Source organism: Momordica charantia, assembly GCF_013281855.1.
Source record: "Momordica charantia cultivar OHB3-1 chromosome 3 unlocalized genomic scaffold, Mcharantia_2.0 BLBB01000003.1, whole genome shotgun sequence".
NCBI lineage: Eukaryota > Viridiplantae > Streptophyta > Magnoliopsida > Cucurbitales > Cucurbitaceae > Momordica > Momordica charantia.
This window is the reverse complement of record NW_028275161.1, coordinates 22150657-22171826: the sequence shown is the minus strand read 5'-3', so window position 1 is coordinate 22171826 and position 21170 is coordinate 22150657. Positions and strand designations below refer to the sequence as shown.

Below are 21170 nucleotides of genomic sequence, written 5' to 3'. Positions count from 1 at the left end.
AATTTCATTTTATTTTCCTACTATTTTTAATGATCGGTTGTTAAACACATATGCTTGCTATTAATATTATTTAAGATATGGTAAAGTTTTGGTTTCAGATCCTATTTCCATTCTCAAATTTTATATTTATTTTGTTACGACAACCCTTCAAATATTTTATTTTAGTCCCTTAATTTGTATTTATTTTATTTTAATATTTCAATTGTGCAAAATATTGGTCAGCCATCTATTCATTAGGTAAATAATCAAAGTATATGGTTTCAATTGTTTTGAATTGAAGCTTGTGTTGGATAATCTTGAAAGAATATAAAAGTAGTTAAATAAATAACTTCTTAAAAACAGAAGAGTTAGGAATACATACAATTGACAAAGATGAGGTTATGGGCCAACGTTAGCCCAAGCCCAAATCATCTTGAATAAGACGTGGATTGGGCCAAACTTAGCCCAAGCCCAAAACGCTTGACTAATTCTCTCAACCCAGCTCATGTTTTGAAGCCCTTCTTACCAACTTTCCTGATCCAACCAAAAATTACCTTTTATAAAATAAATAAATAAATAAATATATTATTTCAACCACAATATAAATTATATTATAAACTGGATCAGGAGTACTAACTACAAATATAGCTTAATAAACTACTAAATATAAATACAAATATAAATAAAAATAAATAAATAAATATTACCTTTTATAACTTCTTAAAAACAAAAGAGTTAGGAAGATTAAAGAAGGAGGGTAAATATAATAAAGAAAAAGATTAAAATACTTTTTTGATCATGTTGTCTAAACTTTGGTTTATCTTGGTTCTTCTACTTTCAAAATATTTATATTTATTATGTACTTCTAAATTTGGTTCATTTTAGTTCATGTACTTTCAAAACTGTTTTATTTTGATCCTTCTACTTTTAAAATAAGATCATTTTGATTTTTGTTTATAAAATTTTAATACAAATTCTATACTTAACATAAATCATTTAATATAAAATTATGACTACAGTTTAAGAAATAAATATATTGATTGTGTTAGTGTTTAAATGGTGTATATTTGTAATTAGTAATCCTAAAAGTTAAATATAGGGACTAAAACAAACTTATGTAAAATATATAGAAAAAAATTCAAAGTACCGATACTAGAATGAATATATATATATATATATATATATATATATATAAATAAATAGCACACTAACCACATAAAACTATATATGTTATCAAAATTTCAGAGAGAAGAAATTTATATATAAATAACACACTAACTACATAAAACTATATATGGTATCAAAATTTCAGAGAGAAGAAATTCAGTAATTTCTTTCCCTTAAAACATAATATATATACTTTCACTTTCTTATATATGGCCCCGAAATTCAGTAAGAACATGAAATAATAAATACAAAATCTTTAAAATTTCCAACCCTAAATACAAGAATTCACCTGGAAATAAACCCTCCAAAAACAATAAATACAAAATTAAAAGTTCTAAAGTTTAAAGATTAGAGAAACACAACCTTAAAAAGATGATTTAACCTAAATTTAAAGGAGTGGCCCATACGACCTTATCAAGTATGGATCAAAACGCATCGAAAACTCCAAAGGGAAGAAGGGCATTGAAAATGACATGCATGTGACACAAACCAAACCAAGAAGAAGAGAAAATAAATGACGTAAAATATATATATTTATTAAACGCATACCAATAAAATGATCTCCAAACAAAAGAAAAAAAAAAAGGCAAAGTGAAAAAGGGTTCCGACCTGGTGCGGCGGCGACTGGGGTTTGCACTTCCAGGGCCTTGCGGGAGAAGAAGAGAATCCAAGGTAGCCAAAGATGACTGGCCGCGGCGCCGGGCGGCAGCGTCGAGGCGGCGGCGGCGGCAAGTCATCCTTGGCTGCCATTCAACTCCCTACTTCTTTTGGAAGGCAATGGAAGTAGTTGCATTGTATTAATAATAATAATAAACAACAATAATTATGTAATGGAAGTGGGTGAGGGGCTATGTTTATATAGGGCGGAAATTATGGAAAATTGTGTATGGAATTGAGAGATATTTTATGAGGGTTCTTGATTTTGAGAACTTTGAGCATTATTTTTTTTTTTTTTTAACTTGTAAGTAGTAGCTAAGGGGGGAAATTCCTTTTTTTTTTCCTTTTTTTGCCAGCCAATGGACAGACTGAAAAAGCCACCGCCCAACACACTTGATAAATCCAAAAAGCTTTTACAAATTCATTCTCTTTTCAAAAATTGCAACCATATTTATTTTTTTTTTATTTTTTTCATTTTGATGTGACACATGACTATACTACTTTTGTGTAAAAAAAAAACAAAAAGTTGTTATCGTCATTTATGAGGCCATATGGGCGCAAGACACCAACACCATATTTGTCATTTAAAGTCTAAACTTCGACGGTTCATGGTTTGTGCATTTTTTTGTGTGTTGATCACAATTTTCTAATTTTTCTTTAAGTTATAAAAATTTAATGATGATGAATAAAAATAATGTTGATTGGTAAGCCATTAGTATTTTTCTCTTTTTAAGTTTCTATAACTAAGGTTAAATTTTGAGAAACAAAAACAATTAGTAAGCGTCTTTGATAACGTTTTCGTTTCTTATTTTTGTTTCTTGAACATCAATACTCTGTCAAGGACAATGGTAGCTTTGAAGGCTATCTTTAGACATAGCCTTCATGGCTTTACTTTTGGTTCCACCCAAAAGGTATAATCATTCACTTGAACAAAGTACCATTCTCAATTTCCTCTCCTCGAGGATTCCTCAATGGTACCCTGAGTATCTCTACAATGGTATGATATTGACGACTTTTTGGTTTTGGTTACACCCAAAAGGTCTTATACCAATGGAGATAATTATCCTCCCTTATATACCATGGATCACTCATTCCCCTAACCAATGTGAGACTTTATTTACTCCTTACAAACCTAACACACTCATGGATGCAAGAATGATAAAACAAGATTTATGCTTATGTTGGAAAAAATAATTGGAAATGAGAACAAGAAACAAGAAACTTGTTTTGATTGTTTTCCAAAATTTATATACAATTTTGAGAATGTTCCTAAAAAAAATGAAAACAAGAAAGATAAATAGTTGTCAAATGCTTAGATTTCTTAATAAAAATAGAAACGTAGAAACAGGAAACTAGAACATTACAAATGTAGCAACATCCACACCAACATCAACAAGGTGTTAAAAAATAAATAAAAAAAAGGTAACTAAACAAGATATTATGATTCTAACTAATGTTACTAGCTTTTTACCACACCAACATCAATAGGGTATTAAAAAATAGGTGGGACTCGCAACATCCGCGTCCATTCCATACTATAAAAGTGTATTAGAAGTTTTTCCCATAAAGGGGTTCAATGTGGTCCCTTTTATGTCTAAGAAAGGAATTTTGAAAGGGAGATTCATAAGATCCACATGTGGCCACTTTTGTTTTTCTCCTTCACCTTATTACTTTAATAAATTTTTTTGTGGATCCGAGTTTCAATGTCGAATAATGCTCCGAACCAACACTTGCCTACATAATTAGATCTAGACTCTGGTGCATTGTTAAGTCCAATATGCACACTTGATACCTAAATCAGGACAATAAGTTAAATTGGACCAAATAAATAATTAGATTATGAAAATGTACGGCCTCGAGCACGAGACCCCTCTTTGATCCAATTGGCTTAGATGATGAATAGATTATCTTGACCCAAGTAATTTGGCCCACGTTGTTCCTTTAACTTTATGACACGGTAATTTTAATAAGGTAATTATATATATACCTTATAAGTTTACCTACCCTATAAGTTTCCTTAGAGGAAGGGTTCTGAGGTAGCATAGGGATGCGACAAAAAGATGCAAGTAGATATCATGGAATAAATAATAAAATATTCTAGAATGATAGAAAATTTCGATTCTTGAAAATATATAAAATCAAGAGACATTTATAAATATATATAAAATTGTACACATATAGAATGCACTTCCATATGTTTTCAATCTTCGAGAATGATTTCTTTTAAAATACTCTTAAAAAATAATACTCTTAAATTAAACACTTTTCTACTTATAAAAATACACGAAAAAAAAAGTGCTTTTATCGACCAAATATAAAAAAGTACTAATAACATATCATTAATCAATATCAACATGATATTAATAATAAAAATATTTAAATTATTTAAAAATGGTAGACAACTTATTTGTTAATTTATATATCTCTATGAATTTATGGACTGTAGTAACTTTTTAAAAATATCTATTGATGTCGATAGCTTATCAATATTTTTATTATTATTTCTATGAAATTAAGACATCAAAAAAGTACATAAGGGGTTAAATTGTCATTTTTTATCATTTCACTCATAAAAGCCCCTTTGAGTGCACTCTATTTTTATTATAGATAATATACAGTAAAAAAATTAGTTTGTTGAAGGGTAATGATCACGAATATTTGTTAACTGTTTCAATTGTTTTATAACATTGATTGCAAACTCCCTTGGACAAATTAGTTTTTTTAGTTCATATTATATATAAAATGGAGTGTATTCAGGAGGTTTTTAGGAGTGAAAGGTAAAGAGATGCCACCTAGTGGTATTTTTTTAACGAATTTAATTATTATAATGATTAAATATATCGAAAAAGTATTTTATAAAAAAAAAAAAAAACAGGTTGAGAGATTTAATATTGAAAAGATAGAGGAAAAAAGAAAGAAAAGAGAAAATAGTGAGATTCTTGGTGGGCGTGTAATGGGAGGAGAAGGGAACACAAAATAAAGGCAATGTTTCGTTTTGATCCCATGAATTGAGCATCGCGTGAAAGGGAATGGTGGCTATTGTCGTTTGTCTTTGCCCATGTTTCTCATAGCATACTTCATTTGTTGTGATTATTATGTTCTCGTCTTTCTTTCTTTTCTATTTGAAATTTCGATTGACTCGACAATTAACATGTGTATTCAATTAGTTTAATATGATTTTTTAGACTAATATTTTTAAAAGGTTGTTATTGAAACTAAATAGATAGAAACAAAATAAATGAAGCTTTGAAAGAATCTTGGTTCAAATTCCATAATAATAATCGAACTGAATTATTCAAATGAATTGTTATTGTCATAGGTACGAAATAATTCACCACCTATGAATTAACTCTTTTTCGCTGATTTATAATAAAATATGATCCGTCACAAATTTACAAGCTTACAAAGTAAAGCTAACATAAACTAAACTGCCTATATAATAGCATATAGCTGAATAACAATTTATACGCAAAGATATAATAAGACGTACAAATATAGTACAATAGTAAGATTTTGTAAATATGACAATTTTATAGAATAGATGTTGATAATATAGATCTTTATAGATTACTATCACTATCTAGATATGCAAGATTGAGATATGTTAGATGTTTGAATTGCGTAAGATTTGTCGTTATTTTAACTCTTAATAATAATTTATAATTTATTAATAGTTGGGCCAAGTACCAACGCCACACAGCCGACAAGATCCAGCCGCAACAATTTTACAAATTGCATTTTCTTTTTCTCTCAACCCACAAAATTTACTTATTCTTTGGTTCAATGAAACGTATTAATATTCATGTCATATCTAATACGACAATAAAATAAAGCCACCAATCTACGTAGATAAAATTGGTGTGACGTTAATCTGATCAACTGTTGTGATCTGTGATATGACTCTCTCTTTTTATTATTATTATTTATAACAAGATATTTCAATGAAAGGTCGGTTAAGTTGTGCAAACTTAATCATATATTATTTTTTGAAAGAAAAAATAAATCTTATATTACAAAGTATACTACTTGAGTAATGTGCTTAGAACTGTTTGTTACAATAGTGCCTCTTTCTTTATTTTATTTTTTTTATTAAAAGAAACCCTAAATTGTGATAAGGTGTTTACTGAAATTTGGAGTTTTTTTTTACAAAATATGAGGTGAGGATTGAACTTACAACCTTTTGGTGAGAACCCTATATTTTAAATTAAGTAAGATCGAATTCACAACCTTTTGATTTGAGATATATGTCAATGAACTATGTTCGTTTTGGTAAATTGTTACGAAATTAAATGGATGACTTTGTAATTTACGCACGCTTTATTTTTTGAAATTGACCATTTTTTAATTAAAATAATATCTTTATTAACCGTCTATCTAGTGGCCCAAAGTGTAATTGCCGACCCAGTCAAAAGTGGGCTTATATAGGGCTTGTGTAATTGGGCCTCCACGCTACCACTCTCGGCCCAATTTACTATTCCGCCTTGGGTCGAGTCCAAACCTTTATACGGACAGAAAAAAAGAGAAAAAGTGGACGTGACGGTGAGAGCCGTCACTAAACATTAACAATTCCCCCTCCATCTCCACCAACCGCACCTACCAATTCGTCAAACTCCAATGTTTGAAACTAGCTGTTTCGCCTGTTCATGGCGGGCCAATACAATTCGTGCTATTCTCCGGGAGAACAAGATCTCCTCCTTCTCACCGTCGCTTCGTCGAAATAGCATTTTCGTTCTTCTTCAATCTCAGCAGGATGTCGTCAGTTCTTACTTGCAGAGGTAATATTTCTGGAATTCTTACTTGAATTGATGCTTTTCCGCTTCCATTTTCTGCGTTGGTCCGCCGGTTAATTACTTATGCCTTATTTGTGTAATGCGATTAAAGCTGCGGTGGCTTGGGGAGCTGGAGAGCCATTGGTGATTGAGGAGGTGCAAGTGAGTCCTCCTCAAGCTATGGAGATCAGAATTAAAGTTGTCTGCACTTCTTTATGTCGCAGCGATGTCACTGCTTGGGAATTTCAGGTTCTTACTTCCAGTCTAGCTGAGGTTTTATTTCCAGTTCAGATACTGAAGAACCAGATCTAACTGTTCAACTTTAGACTGAACTCAGGACATACACGCAAACCTTAAAGTAGTCTCGTTTGAGAATGACCTTTTATAGTGTACAAAGAAATCTGTGGAGAATGTAGATTGGAACTGGAAGATATATACTTTTCTCTGGTCATTTCATACTTCATAGAAATTAGAGAGAATGAATTGGTAGAGAGCTTATAGAGAATGAATTCAAACTATGGTGGCTGTCTACCTACTACGAGTTACTGTGAGAGCAACTAAATATAGTAGGGTCAGACAGTTGTGCCGTTAGAAAGGTCCAAACACGCATAAGTTGGCTTGGATACTCACGTATAAAAAAAATAAAAGTAGATTACTAATACTAGTAGAAGGAAATACTGCTTATATCTAATATGAGGACTTGTTCGTGTAGGCTATTTTTCCTCGCATATTTGGCCATGAAGCAGCAGGGTAACTTCTGAAGAATTCTTAGTTTCTAATTTTATGTGGTTAAATTCTTCCTATTTTCTATCCATGGATTCAAATAACTAGAAAAAATAAAGTTGTAAAAGATTTTGGCATGGATTATTTAAACTATTACTTGTGACATTGTCCCAAAAAGATGTTCCTTAAACTAGAAGAAGAAGAAGAAGAAGAAGAAGAAGAAGAAAATGCTATTTTTATGGCAAATAGGACGTCTTTGTTATTTTTAAGGATTTCAAATTATTAATTCATTATATTTTAAATTCTGTCCTGCATTAGAACCTTGAAGATAACTTTTTTAAAAGGAGTATATTTAATATTGAAATACTCCAAATTTACAATTACATGTAGTCTGAAACATTAGCATCTTCTTAGTTATATTTAATATAGCAACAAACCAAATTTAAAATTACATATAATATGAAATATAAAGCATCTATTCAATTTCACTATTTCAATTTCACCTCTTTGAAAAATAGACGTCTTTCATTTTATTTTTCAGTGTTGTTGAGAGTGTTGGTCCTGGAGTGACTGAATTAAAGGAAGGTGACCATGTGCTTACAGTATTCACTGGAGAATGCAAGACATGTAGGCAGTGCACATCGGGTAAAAGCAACATGTGCCAAGTTCTGGGACTAGAGAGGAGCGGTGTTATGCATAGTGATCAGAAGACCCGCTTCTCTGTCAAAGGAAAGCCAGTTTATCATTATTGCGCGGTTTCCAGTTTCAGTGAATATACTGTGGTGCACTCAGGGTGTGCTGTCAAACTCAGCTTGTCTGTACCTCTTGAGAAAATATGTCTTCTGAGTTGTGGGGTGGCTACAGGTATGCTTATGTACTTGGTCGATTTCTTCGCTTGATTTTTTCAATGGGATGGCAGGAGGGTTTGGGTTATACATATCAGATCTTGTCATTTGGATCTATGTGTATATCTTGAATTAAAAAAAAATATGACAAGATAGGAAAGCAACACAGTTGGAAGGTAGGTAAAGTTTTGGTGCAGAAGCTTACATATCTATCATAGGCAATTTATTCTTGATAGTAATCAGTGGCAGTAATGTTCATCATTGGCTACTTCAATAGCATAATTATATGGTTTTTGTTGAACTTTAAGCAGTAGGCACTATAAATCAGACTATTTTTGGTCTTACTCTTCCATTATTCTTTAATCTTCAATTTTCATTGTAAATCTTTATTCGATGCATAATTCTAACTGCATAAGTGAGATGGAAGAGATTTAGATCAGTGGAAGTACGTGATAATTTTGACTCCTGCCGATTCATCTCTGATGAAGTCCATGCTCCTGGCAAGAAGAAATACTCAATGGTTACTAAATGGCAACAAAAACACGTGCTTGTGTAAATGAGACCATAAGAGTCTCTACTTGAATCCAAGTGACAATTTTTGCAAACAGATTTTTTTCATGGCATGGTTGGGACCTTTAGATTAAGTTCTTCTGAAGAAGAGTCAATGTTGTCAGGTTTGGGTGCCGCTTGGAATGTTGCTGATATATCTGAAGGTTCAACTGTGGTGATATATGGTCTTGGAACCGTAGGCCTATCTGTAAGTGTTATGTTTTGTGGATACACCTGTAGTAACCTCAAACATGTCTCTTGACAATTTTGGACGTGATTTGATTGACCTTGTGTTCTGTTTTATCAAAAAGGTTGCACAAGGTGCCAAAATTAGGGGTGCATCGCAAATAATTGGTGTTGATATTAATCCCGAAAAGGTCGACATAGGTACTTCATTTTTCTTTGGGAACTGTGAAATTTTGTTTAATTATAAAGATTGTGTTAACAAAGGACGTGCCTTTTTTTCACAGCTAAAACTTTTGGGGTTACTCATTTTGTTAACCCAAGCGAATGCAATGAATCTATTCATCAGGTACTACTATTCTTTCTACAACCCAGCCACGTCTAAAGTATGTCTCTCTCTCTCTCTCATCTCTCTATGCTTGTTCCTCTTCCTTTAGAGGTTAGATACAGTAACGCTTATAGGTCTCACATCCTGCTATATCTCTCAGTTTGTATGTTCATGTGCTACCTACACCACTTAATTCGTTTGCAACATTCCTAGTCATACTTTTCCCCCTTTATCAATAATAAAACAAAAAACCAAAATGGGTTTCTTTTGAATTTCATCTTATCTTCGTTTATTTGTCTCAGGTCATTAATAGAATCACTGATGGAGGGGCTGATTATGTATTTGAATGCATAGGTGACACAAGAATGTTAACTACTGCCTTGCAGTCATGTTGCCAAGTAAGTCTTTTCTAACGTCCTGGCTTATCAAATTATTTGGTGAAGTTTCTTCCATGAAACTGGTTAATTTCTTTTCACCATTTTGCCTTAGGGTTGGGGTCTGACTGTTACACTAGGTGTTCCAAAAGTGAATCCGGAACTAACAGCCCACTACGGACTATTTCTTAGTGGAAGAACATTGAAAGGATCCCTTTTCGGCGGATGGAGACCAAAATCTGACCTCCCCTCATTAGTAGACATGTATACCAAGAAGGTAAAAAAAGCTTTATGTTGCTTTGGCACTCCCCCCTCTTAAATTGCAAGCATATAGTTGGCAAAGACTTGGAGTCTCTTGTTCATACGGACTTAAAGGTTTCAAGTTTGACCCTTCTGGTGAGCTTAAGAACAAAAACTCTTGATGTCTCCTAAGTCCAAGCCTTGGAGTGGGCGTGGGTGCCTTGGGTATAGGGAAGGAAAGCTTCGACTCCTAATTATATATATATAAAAAAGACTATGCACATTATTTCACCGCATTCCATATGAATTTCATACAGATGCTGAGTCTTGACTAAATCTCATTTGCAGGAAATTCAAATCGACGAGTACATCACACATAACATATCCTTTGAAGATATCAACCAAGCATTCAGTCTCATGAAGGAAGGGAAGTGTTTACGTTGTGTCATTCACCTACCAGCATGATTTCTAAACTAATTAAACTCATCTTCACTTCTTTGAAGATATCAACCAAGCATTCAGTCTCATGAAGGAAGGGAAGTGTTTACGTTGTGTCATTCACCTACCAGCATGATTTCTAAACTAATTAAACTCATCTTCACTTCTTTCGACGAGTTCAATTCAAGCTCCTGGTTTTCTATGGTTGTAGCTTCCGTGAATTCTGATATTTTAAGTTTCGTTAAATTGAGGTTTTGTGAGCATTAAATTTCATGAGCTGAATGTAATGCAAGAGAATACTCTATTTGGACCAGGCAGCCCTTCTCGTCCTGTTGAGTGACATTTGCTCTACGTTTTGCATACGCAGGGTTTTGGAGAGGTGAAAATATTTTCAGTAAAATTCAGGTGATTGAATTGAATTTTTTCAAAATATTTCCAGTAGTGTCCTGTATTATTTTGTCTTTAAATTATTGTTCGGTTGACATACCACTAGAAATAGATGAATTAATAGTCGAGGTGCATACAAGCTGGCCTGGACATATGGATATAAAAAAAAAAAATCTGAATTTTGCTAATAGATGAGTTGAATTTCAGGTGTCAAATATCATTAAAGTCTCATATCTAAATAATTTAATAAAACAATACATTAATTATATGTTAACAAATTTTTACAATTTTCTTTTCACGTAATACCTAATTGTAAAATTTTAATACCTCAAAAGATAGATTTAAGAATTAACCGAATTAAGACTAAATTGAGAATTAGCTAAGAGTGATAATATTTATTAACATTAAGCAAATGAAAGCAATGGCTAAATCGAAGGTTGTCAAATGTGCCTCGAAACAGATTCATTATTGCTGAAAAATGAAGTAGACCTCGTACCGATTAGATTCATTATTGCTGAAAAATGAAGTAGACCTCGTACCGATTTGTCAAGCGAGAGACGAATTATTTGATTCCTCACACCAACTCAAATTTTTAATTTTTTTAAAGTTCAATTTTAAGGTTGTTTTCTCAGTAGGTCATGTACGTTTTTATTTAAAAAACTATTTTTTTAGTTTTTAAATTTTGACTTATATTTTGAAAAATATTTTTAATGAATAGATCACCAAACAAAGAAACACATTTAGTAAAAGTAGTATTTATAAGCTAAAATTTAAAAAATAAAATAGTTATGAAACGGATCTTATTTATTTAATTACTTCTACAATGTGATATACTTCGGTTCAACATACTAAAGAGTTGAGTTGGGGCCCTCCACAAGTAGCCCAAATTCAAGTCGAAGAGCCCATGTCGAGTTGGGCCCGTTCATATGGAGCCCAATTCTATAGCAGCTTCGTTCGATTCGTTGTCCGTCGTGTATTCAAAAACCGCGGCCAAAAATTAAATGTCGAATGTCACCGCTTCGACATGAAGACGATTGGCGAGTCGAGGGCAAATTTGGAGATCGCAGTTCATAAGAAAGTAGTCAAAATGGAGGAGGAAGATCCGAATTCCACCACACAAATCCGCCGTCCTTCCCTTAAAACCCATCCTCGTTACAACAATTATCAGTCATGGAAGCAGAAGGTGAATTTTCTCGTCTCCTCGATTACCCTCGTTTTCTGTTTTTGGCGGGTTTTGATCTGAACAATAACAATAATAGCAATTTATTAGAAATTGAAACTTTTACTGTCCCATAGCTGAGGGAGAACTGTTACAAGAGAGTCAGAGAAGGAAGAAGCCGCTTGCTCTGGAAGATGAGGTTGCCTGTGTCCTCGCCCACTTATCCCCACTCTCTCAATAATCGACAGCAGGTCAATTTTTGGATATTTTTCTTATATTTAGAATATTTTTTGTTTTGTCATTGCGATGGATTTTGACAATTAGTTGTTGGGTGTTGCGAAGAATGATGTAAATATTATATGTTGCTCTTCATTTTTTGCATTCCTTACTACTAGAGTTTGATTACACCTCTCATTTGTGTTTCAGTCTTCTTTTTCTTCGATGTATATACGTTTTGATGGGTCTGTCTTCACTATTCAGTATCGGATACCTCATCCTGCTTAAGTTATGTAATTCATATCTTTTTCTCTTTGGGATTTTTTGGTTGTAGGATTTTGTCAAATCTGCTTTTCAAGACATCTTTTCTGATGAGCTGAAAAAGATTAAAGACCAATCTTTGAATGACTATGATAACAAATTGCCCTCTGCCCCCGAGTGTGATGATGTTCTTTGGGAATATGAGGGGATTCAGGATGCTTATGAAGGTGAAGGTGAAGAAATATTGTTAGAGATGCAAAGGATTTTTTATGAGGATCTCGACGTGGATGTGAGACAAAAAGGTGATTTTGCTAATGCAGTTTTATTTTCCAAAGTTGACTGTCTTCACCGAATGTCTCAAAACTTTACTCTATTTTCTGATTTTGAATTGAAACATAAGTCTTTCTTCATCCTATCATAACTGGTGAAAAATGTAAAAGCAATTAGGAATAAATGATTTGTTATGCTTCAGGGAAACTCTGATTGATCAATGATCATTATATGTTTTATGAGGAATAAATGATTTGTTATGCTTCAGGGAAACTCTGATTGATCATTATTATGTTTTATGATATTTATTAACTGGGCTTGATTTTTGAAAGTAAAGTTCATGTAGCAAGTAGTCAAATAATAATTGAACTAATCTTATTTTTGTCATATTTTCCTTCAATTATATTTATGTAACTAGAAGATTCCGTTTTAATACATGGGTCTATTCAAGTTGTTGAAATCAATTTTTTGAGCAAGATGTTTACTCAGCTCCTTGCAGGATCAGAAGGCCCTATTGTAACTTGGGAGGATGAAGAAGACGAGTTCTTAGCGCGTGCAGTTTACGAACATATGCAACTTAACAGTGAGAAGGTTGGTTCTTATCTCAAGGGTTGTACAGGCACAACTAAAGTTTAGAATCGTATGTGTCATCTACAGGATTCATTCTTAGTACAATCATAAGCAAACAATTTTGTTAAAAATTTTGTGATTGTCTTGCTAGGTATTTGAGAAGTTCTGGTGTCCTATTTGCAAACAAGGAGAGTTGCTAGAGAACAACCGCTCCATACATTGCACTCACTGTGGACTTCAGCTTAGCAAAGCCAATGAGGTTTCCCACTAATTTGATATTAAGACTTTTAGGTACCATAGTCTATTATTCTCTTCTTAATCCCACCATTTATTTCCAGGTCCATATTAGGATATCAGCTGGTTTCTAGAATACATTTATTATTATGTTGGCTGAATATTACTAATTAGAAATTAGTGGTTGCTGTCTTTTTAAAATGCCAGATTATTCTTCCTATTAATTTGTTACTTCTTGAAAGAATTGAGAACACCACTGCGAAGTGCCAACTTTGACTTGAGAAGTTGGTGCCAATGTTTATTGTCATGGCCATGGGAGATGTTACGTAAAATTTCATCGCCTCTAATTTATGATTGGAAAATACTTATCTACGCAATTAGGAGTTCTTACTGACTTTTTTTGATGTGACGTATTTTTATTAGATTTACTTATCTATCAAATAAATGGACCAATAAAGATTTGAAAAGTTAGGAGCGCCTAATGATTGGTGTATGGGCCAGTAGTATTGTTTTGTATGATATATGTTCTGGTGATAGGGGCTTAAGAGGTAGAAATACAAGCTGATATCTGCTCTTTCCTTCTTGCTTCCCCCTCCCCCCACCCAAAAAAATAAAATAAATGAGAATAATAATAATAATAATAATAATATCTATAGCAAGTTATTTGATTGTCTTCTGCTACTGTGGTGTTACCATTGTCCGTGTAGATGTACATATCTTGACATGCTTTGGATGGCCAATCGATAGCGAAGTAACTATTGTCAGCTAAACAATCTATGGCCCTTTCAGGTAACTATGGACCTCCTCCGTTCTCGGTTGGCTGATGTGCATGCTGAACATCTCGATCGAGGTTGCAGATTGAAGCCTATGTTTTGTGTTGAGAATAGATTTGACATAACTGCATTATATATCTCTTGTGAAGGTTGCGGCACATTTGAGATTGTAATATAGCATGTTGTAAGAATCAGGTGCCTCAACTTTTACGATTTAAATTATTTTTATTAGATATGACAGAGAAATGACAATCTTGCAAGGTTGAGCAATCTGTACATGCTTGTCTGGGCTCTGCTGCTTGTCATTTGTCTAAAAGAAAGGGGCATTTCTCCAAATTGATTATTGTTTTGTTGTCAATTGAAATTGTCAAGTTCCTATTATATTTCATAAGAACTCTCTCTCATTACCTTGTACATATTATTGTTAAAAACAAAGAATAAACCTAAGATGGAGATATGTAGATTTTCTTGGTAAATCACTTTTTTTTTTAGAAATAATAAACATATATAGTTATTAAATGCTTGGATAAAACTGGAAATGAGGACATTATCAAATAAGCTTTATATCATTGAGGATTCTCGATTTTGAACCTCTAACTTTGAGAGAAGGGTTATGTACCAATTATTACTCAACTATGTATGTTTATGCTTGTGGTTTCATTTACTTTGTGTTTATATAGTTTCCAACAAATATTAATATTTTAAATTAAACTAATGACATTATTTTTAAGAGGACTGGAAACATTATTCATCGATAGTAATAATTAATGTTTCTTTCCTGACAATTCAACAGGTTAAAATATTATACTAACATCGTATTTAATATAGTATTTATATATATTGAATTAAATAAGTTATCTTTTCTAGCTTTATATCACTCTTCATTGATATGCTTCTTTATTATTAGAATCCGAAGACTATGGCATCTATCTCTCGAAATGGTTTCACTTGATTACATATCCATTTTGATTAAATTAATGTTTTGTTAATATTTCTTTTGAGGTAAGCGTAGATGCCAAAGAAATATGTTCTTTTTACAAGTATTAAAGATAATCAATATATTTTAGATAAATAAAAACATTCGAAATTACATGGTCTTGCCATGGTGGTTGTTTTTCCTTCAAAATTATAATTATTTTGTTTTTTTTCCTCTCTTTAAAATTATGTGTCACAACTTTTTTAGTATGATTTTACTTTTCTTAAAAATATATTTACATTCTTATGAAGTTGGAAAGATAAAAATAAATTTTTGAAAGCTAATTTTTAACATTTTAAAATTTGGCTTAGATTCAATTACAAACTTAATTTTTAAAAATAGAAAAATCGAAAAACAAAGTGATTATCAAATGGAATAGGGATTAGAAATATCCTCTCGTACATCTCTCTGCTAGTTTACCACACTGCTCCAATTTCTCAAATAATTTCTCGGAACACGATTAAAATGGACAAAAGGGTATGTCCATATCATCCCTATGAGATGGAATTCTGAAATGCCTCAACCTCCCTTCCTGATTCTTCATATAACCCCTACACAAAAACTCCTTGGAAAACCTATCTTCCACTTCTCTATTCACATCATGAACAAAAACGTCTGTAATTCCCCCCTCCTCCCTATTCCTCGCCATCATCCCCGCCGTGTAAATCGCCGCCATCCTCCCCGGCGCGTCGTCGTAATATCCCGTCGGCGCGTCCACCATAATCAAGTCCCACTTCACCTCGTACACTTCCTCCGGCAGGCCCTTTAGTGCCAGCTGGCACATTGAGTACTTCGGGTCGCCAACCGCCGTGCACTCCGGTCCCTTTCCGACATCCATGAGGATGTCGGCTTGGTTGACTTTGGTGTCGTAAGTGACGTGGTAGGATTCGAGCATTGGAAAACGGCGTCGTATCTGTTGGATCCATGAATCGTCTTCTTCGAGGAATACGGTCCGACCGCCGTGGTTGAGGGTGGCCCACATGAGGCTATCGTGACCGAGGCCGAAGACGAGGAAGTTGCACGGTGACCGCTCGTCGAGAACTCCAGCGGTGACGGAGATTTCCTTTAGGGTTTGTTGGGGAATGATAGACGAAGTAGAATAGTGAACGAGTGCATGGGCTAAAGAAGGTGGGATTTTGTTGCAAGAATTTGGGGGGCAATTCCTTGTGGTGGAATAATTGAGGGTTTTGGGTGAAAAAGATTGAAACTTTGGAGATGGGTTTGCAAAGAAGTGAGATTTGAAGAGAAAGATGAGGGGAAATGCAAGAAACAAGGCCAAAAGGAGGGTCTTGAGGTTGAAAAGTTGATGAATTGGAGGGTGAGTTTTAGGCCTCATTTTGCTGAAATTTGGTGTTTGGAGGAACTGAAAATAGCATGGGAGTTGGATTTGGAAATGGGAATTAAAGGGTTTTGAGTGGAAAATTGAAGAAATTGATGGGTGTGGTGTGGAATTCAATCAGATTTTGCAAAATTGCCATAGCTTAGCTTAGAGTGGAAGAGAGAAAGGAAATAGGTGAGATTGGTTGGTGATTGAGACAAGAAATCAGCTAATATTTTGAATGAAGCAACATATATATATTATGCTGCAGGTGGATTTGGTGTGCAGTTTCCATCATCTCAGTCTCTCTTTCTTTTTTTTTTATTTGTATACTTTTTTCTTCTTTTTGGTAAATTATATGGATTGGATTGGATCGAGAGAATTGGGTTTGAAGTGCTCCCCTGGATGTATCAATCTTCCAAATGTGGCTAATTTTTAATTAGTTTTTCATATTATAAGTTTTATCTATGTAGAAATGAGATGTTATATCATTGTTAAAGAATAGGACATTGGGACTATAAATATATATAGTTTAAATTAAAATAATGAAACGAGGAAAAGATAAAGTTTTTTTTAGTTCCAATAGATGTTACAAGTGACTTCATTTTTCTAAAATATGACTGAATCAATTATATTATGTTTCGATCGACAAGAAAAGATATTGTGATATGAAATATGGAAGGGATGGAGAAAAAAAATGCGCCTAAAATTGGGTGTAAAATAGATAAATAGAAGCTAGGAGCCCAAGTCTCTTGTTAAGTACAACACCATACCATGCATGAATAATGGCCCAGATTGATCAAATTATTGTGAATAATATTTATTTTTAAGACAACGAATATATGAGATGAGAATTCGAACATAAAAATTTTTGATCGATAATTCATAATTTTAACCAATATAGCTAGGTTTAGGTTGACAATGATTATGGATAAATATCTTTATTATAAGCATTGAAAGTCAGCTTAAAATAAGTACTAGAAAGTTGGTCTCTTACATATAATTGAGGTACAAAGATTTAAACTTTTAATTTCAAAAGGAGTATATGTCTTTTTCAAAAATGTATATGTTATTTATTGCTGACCGATAGAAGTCTTGACCAATTAAACTATACTCAAATTAGAAAGTTGGTTAAAATTTTATTTTATTGTCATTTATATTATAGTCAATAAATTATTTTTTGTCTTTATCATTCATTTATAATAAATTATTTAGCATAAACTTAATATAGATAGACATGTCTTTTTGTCCCATTTACTTGATTTTGAATAGTAAATGTTTATAGAAGAACAAATATTTAAAGCTATATATATAGTAAGTATGATGTTGGGTTAATGAAATAGAAGAATTTAAATTTTTAAGGAAGTAAAACACAGTATTTAAAAGTTTATAAACCATAATAAAATAAATATTAATGTTTTTTTTGGGACCATTTGGACTTAATAAAGTATAAACCATAACAAAACTCACCAAATTAAACACCTGTCTCAAAAAAAAAAAAAAAAAAAAAAAAGCAAAAAACCTCACCAAACACCAATTTTTGTTCAAGCATTCAACGAATTTATTTAATATATGTAAATACTATCAAGTTCAAACACAATTTTCTCACCTTTCCAAGTAAATGTAATTTTATCAGAAAATAAAAGCCTTGATAAATACTGAAATTTAATTATTTAATTAATAATAATTATTATTATTATTTTGAAATTGAAACATATAAAGTTGGGAGTAGTGAATTTTATTATTATTTTTTTTAATCGAAACATATAAAGTTTGGAGTAGTGCTGAATTGAATCATTTTCAACTAATTTAATTGCTCAATTATGTCAAAATTTAAACATTGAAATACGGCTCTTTTTGTTTTCTATAAACTATAAGTATATATTGAAGGAAAAATGCAGAGAAAGGATAAGGTTTTAGAAAATAGTAAATAATAGTTTTTAAAAAATATTCAATCACACATTGCAATCAATATGGTAAATTTAAAATTTGATACGTGAATTTAATAATTCATCACGGCTAATAATTCACTGATTTCATTCTAAATGTACCATTGAATTTTTTGTAATTAGTTTATTTTTTTGATTAATTAAAAGTATGCAAATACCTCATTAACTTGTCCATCGATGTTGAAAAATACTTTTTCTTTTTGATTAACTATGTCATTTTCTAGGATTTTTTTTAATAATGCTTTATTACGAACTTATTTCAAATATATATCAACCCCCAAACTATTTTCAAGAATAATGCTTGAAAAATTATAAGTTGTGTTTTGAAGAGACGACTTATGCCACATCACAATTTTCGAATTGCATGGCGTCATGTGTGTGTTTTTTTTTTTTGGCATGTCATGTCTTCAAGAGATGACATATGCTAAAATTGTATCAGTCTATCACTTTGGTACAATGGCTGTAATGTATATGTCTTGAGTTCAAGTCTTCATCCTATCATTGTGACATTAAAATATTTATAAAAATTTCAATATTACATTAAAAAAAAAAAAGAAAAAGTAATAAAAGGAAAACTTGAATTCAGGACATGTAGATTATAAAATAGACCAACAATCACTATATCAGAGCAGTGGATTAATACAATTTCGCGTCAAGCATTATTCTATATTGTTTTTAAAAAAATTAAATGGGTGTTTTAAGTAATTAACACAGTTTTTAAGATGTAGTTGATTATTTATTATTTATTTTTTGAAAGTACAGGCAGATGATTATTTCAAAATTGGTTTTCCTGGCTGTTCGTGACTCATGTGCACGCTGCCTTTTCCATCGCAATATTTGTATTATCGATTCTTTTTTCCATATTAAAATTAAATAATACTTTTTAATATGTCAAAATAATAATAATAATAATACTTTTTAGATGCTTTTTCATAGTACTCTGATTTAAATAAGATGTCAGATATTCGAAATTTTAAGGATATTATAAGTTTTGTTTCTTTTAGTTTGAACCAGTGGGGAGGGAGATTTAAATCTCCAATAAAAAAAATTATTATCTTAATTAATTGAATCATCCATATATTGACAAAGAAAAAAGAAAGAAAAAAGAATCATCCGTATATTGATTAAAAACAAAATTATTAATGCTATGTTATCATTTTTTATTTTTTATTTTTTATAGCTTTGAAATATGGAGTATAATGTATGTATTTGATTTATGTTAATTTATAATTCTTTTGAAATGAAATTTAATATTTTATTTGATTTATGTTATTTATAATTTTGAGGATTCATTACAAAATATTTACGTATAATGGCATATTCTACTACTTTATCTCATAAAAAAAATTATTAAAAGGTTTTTTTCTTAGTTCACGTATTTTATTGCTTTGACTATTTTCAAGAATAGAGTCCTCGTGTTTTCATTTTCAGTCATAAGGTAATTATTTTATTTTATTTTTTTTTCTTTTTGAGAAAACAAGGTAATTTATTACTTATTCTAAATAATTATTTTTTTTAATATTTATAAAATTTTGATTTCATAAACTAGTTTGAAAGTCAAATATTCTCGATATTGATGTTAGACTTTGAAATGATGGACATGTAATATAATTTAAAAATTCCAAAAAGTGTTATATAATTTATATATAGTGAAGGGATTTTATCTTTTTGTACCAAACAAAGAGTTTTATCTTTTATATGCTTAGTATTTATATTATGATTAAATTTTATTTTCTAAACTTTATGTGAATTTAGTTAATTACATTCTAATAATGGTTGGTTAATTAATCGTTATGAGTAATCGTTAGATACGATATGACATATGCCAACTTGAAAACGTATTAGAATGGATGAGCCCTAAATTTTAATTTAAAATTCATTCTATTTGTGATATATTAATTCCATCAGATCTTAGAAGTTGACACGTTACTTGTTTATAAGATATATATAATAATATATCTAATGTTTTTTTAAATTTAATAATTTATGTTAAGCACCTGGATGATTGGGTATAGATAATTATTCTTTATGTCACCTTTAGCGTTAGGTTCAAGTCGGAGACAACTACGAACGCTGGAGTAGAGATAATTATTTCGCTAGTAGAAGTTCACTTCATAGTCATACATTTACGATACATAATTGTCTTTCTTTTGACCGATTGATTTTGATTGTTTTAGATATTAAAATGAGTGGGGAAATATGGTTACATCTTACTACTTATTAATAATCAAATTATGAATTTATTTTTTTTATTGTTTGAGTTGAGAGTTAAAAGTTGGAGAGTTTTTATCAAATTTAGGGCAAACGTATTTGAAAGAGAGTTGGTTCTTTCCATTACTTAATTTTGTATTAAGTTATTAGATTTAAGCTTTCTAGAAATACCTCTAATTTCTACTCTCAAAACACAACCTACCGTTCATACTTTCTTTATTTTCTTTATTTTACTATTGTGCTTTTTTTTAGAGCAATGGGCCAAAAGAGAGTTGTTCTCTATTACGAAGCTTTGAACTCAATTTCTAACTGTAGGGTGGTTTGATGAGCTACAGTCAGTTGGGCTGTTTGTATCCGCGGGAGAATGAACCAGAGAACACCGACTGCGTTGGTAGTTGATAAGGAAATAAAATGTTTTATCTACTTAACTATGTTAGGATTGATACACACTAATTATAATATAATTTTTTTAAAAATTAAGGCATTATTTTATTATTATTACTTTTTTAAATGGAAGTTATATTATCTCTTGTGATTCGAAACTATAAGAAGTGGAGCCATTAGCACGTGATAATGAAGAATAATATTTCTCCA

General features: G+C 31.5%; 3 protein-coding genes and 1 long non-coding RNA gene across 6 annotated transcripts; 2 read left to right on the top strand and 2 right to left on the bottom strand.

Annotated features, from left to right (window-relative positions):
- Positions 1 to 302: 302 nt before the first annotated feature.
- Positions 303 to 2211, bottom strand: LOC148212583 (uncharacterized). The gene is made up of 2 exons (XR_015789901.1): positions 1756 to 2211; positions 303 to 513 (listed from the first exon to the last, which is right to left on the bottom strand). It is a non-coding gene; the product is annotated as an uncharacterized LOC148212583 (long non-coding RNA).
- Positions 2212 to 6369: 4158 nt separating this feature from the next.
- LOC111009049 (GroES-like zinc-binding dehydrogenase family protein) lies at positions 6370 to 10684 on the top strand. 2 transcript variants are annotated; one of them, XM_022281970.2, is made up of 10 exons: positions 6370 to 6578; positions 6685 to 6821; positions 7285 to 7322; positions 7837 to 8159; positions 8815 to 8897; positions 9001 to 9076; positions 9160 to 9221; positions 9503 to 9598; positions 9690 to 9851; positions 10163 to 10684. In XM_022281970.2, exons 1-10 carry the CDS (start codon positions 6554 to 6556, stop codon positions 10277 to 10279), a joined length of 1119 nt encoding a protein of 372 aa, XP_022137662.1. In that variant the 5' UTR covers positions 6370 to 6553; the 3' UTR covers positions 10280 to 10684. The 2 variants fall into 2 exon arrangements, with proteins under 2 accessions (XP_022137662.1, XP_087978197.1); XM_088122071.1 differs by lacking the exon at positions 7285 to 7322 and having other exon boundaries at positions 6373 to 6578.
- Positions 10685 to 11620: 936 nt separating this feature from the next.
- Positions 11621 to 14480, top strand: LOC111008573 (RPA-interacting protein A). 2 transcript variants are annotated; one of them, XM_022281316.2, is made up of 6 exons: positions 11621 to 11822; positions 11936 to 12049; positions 12349 to 12577; positions 13045 to 13136; positions 13267 to 13374; positions 14139 to 14480. In XM_022281316.2, exons 1-6 carry the CDS (start codon positions 11664 to 11666, stop codon positions 14298 to 14300), a joined length of 864 nt encoding a protein of 287 aa, XP_022137008.1. In that variant the 5' UTR covers positions 11621 to 11663; the 3' UTR covers positions 14301 to 14480. The 2 variants fall into 2 exon arrangements, with proteins under 2 accessions (XP_022137008.1, XP_022137009.1); XM_022281317.2 differs by having other exon boundaries at positions 13267 to 13406; positions 14139 to 14278.
- Positions 14481 to 15411: 931 nt separating this feature from the next.
- Positions 15412 to 16619, bottom strand: LOC111008917 (glucuronoxylan 4-O-methyltransferase 1-like). The gene has a single exon (XM_022281794.2). It carries the CDS (start codon positions 16432 to 16434, stop codon positions 15559 to 15561), a length of 876 nt encoding a protein of 291 aa, XP_022137486.1. The 5' UTR covers positions 16435 to 16619; the 3' UTR covers positions 15412 to 15558.
- Between the last annotated feature and the right edge of the window lie 4551 nt (positions 16620 to 21170).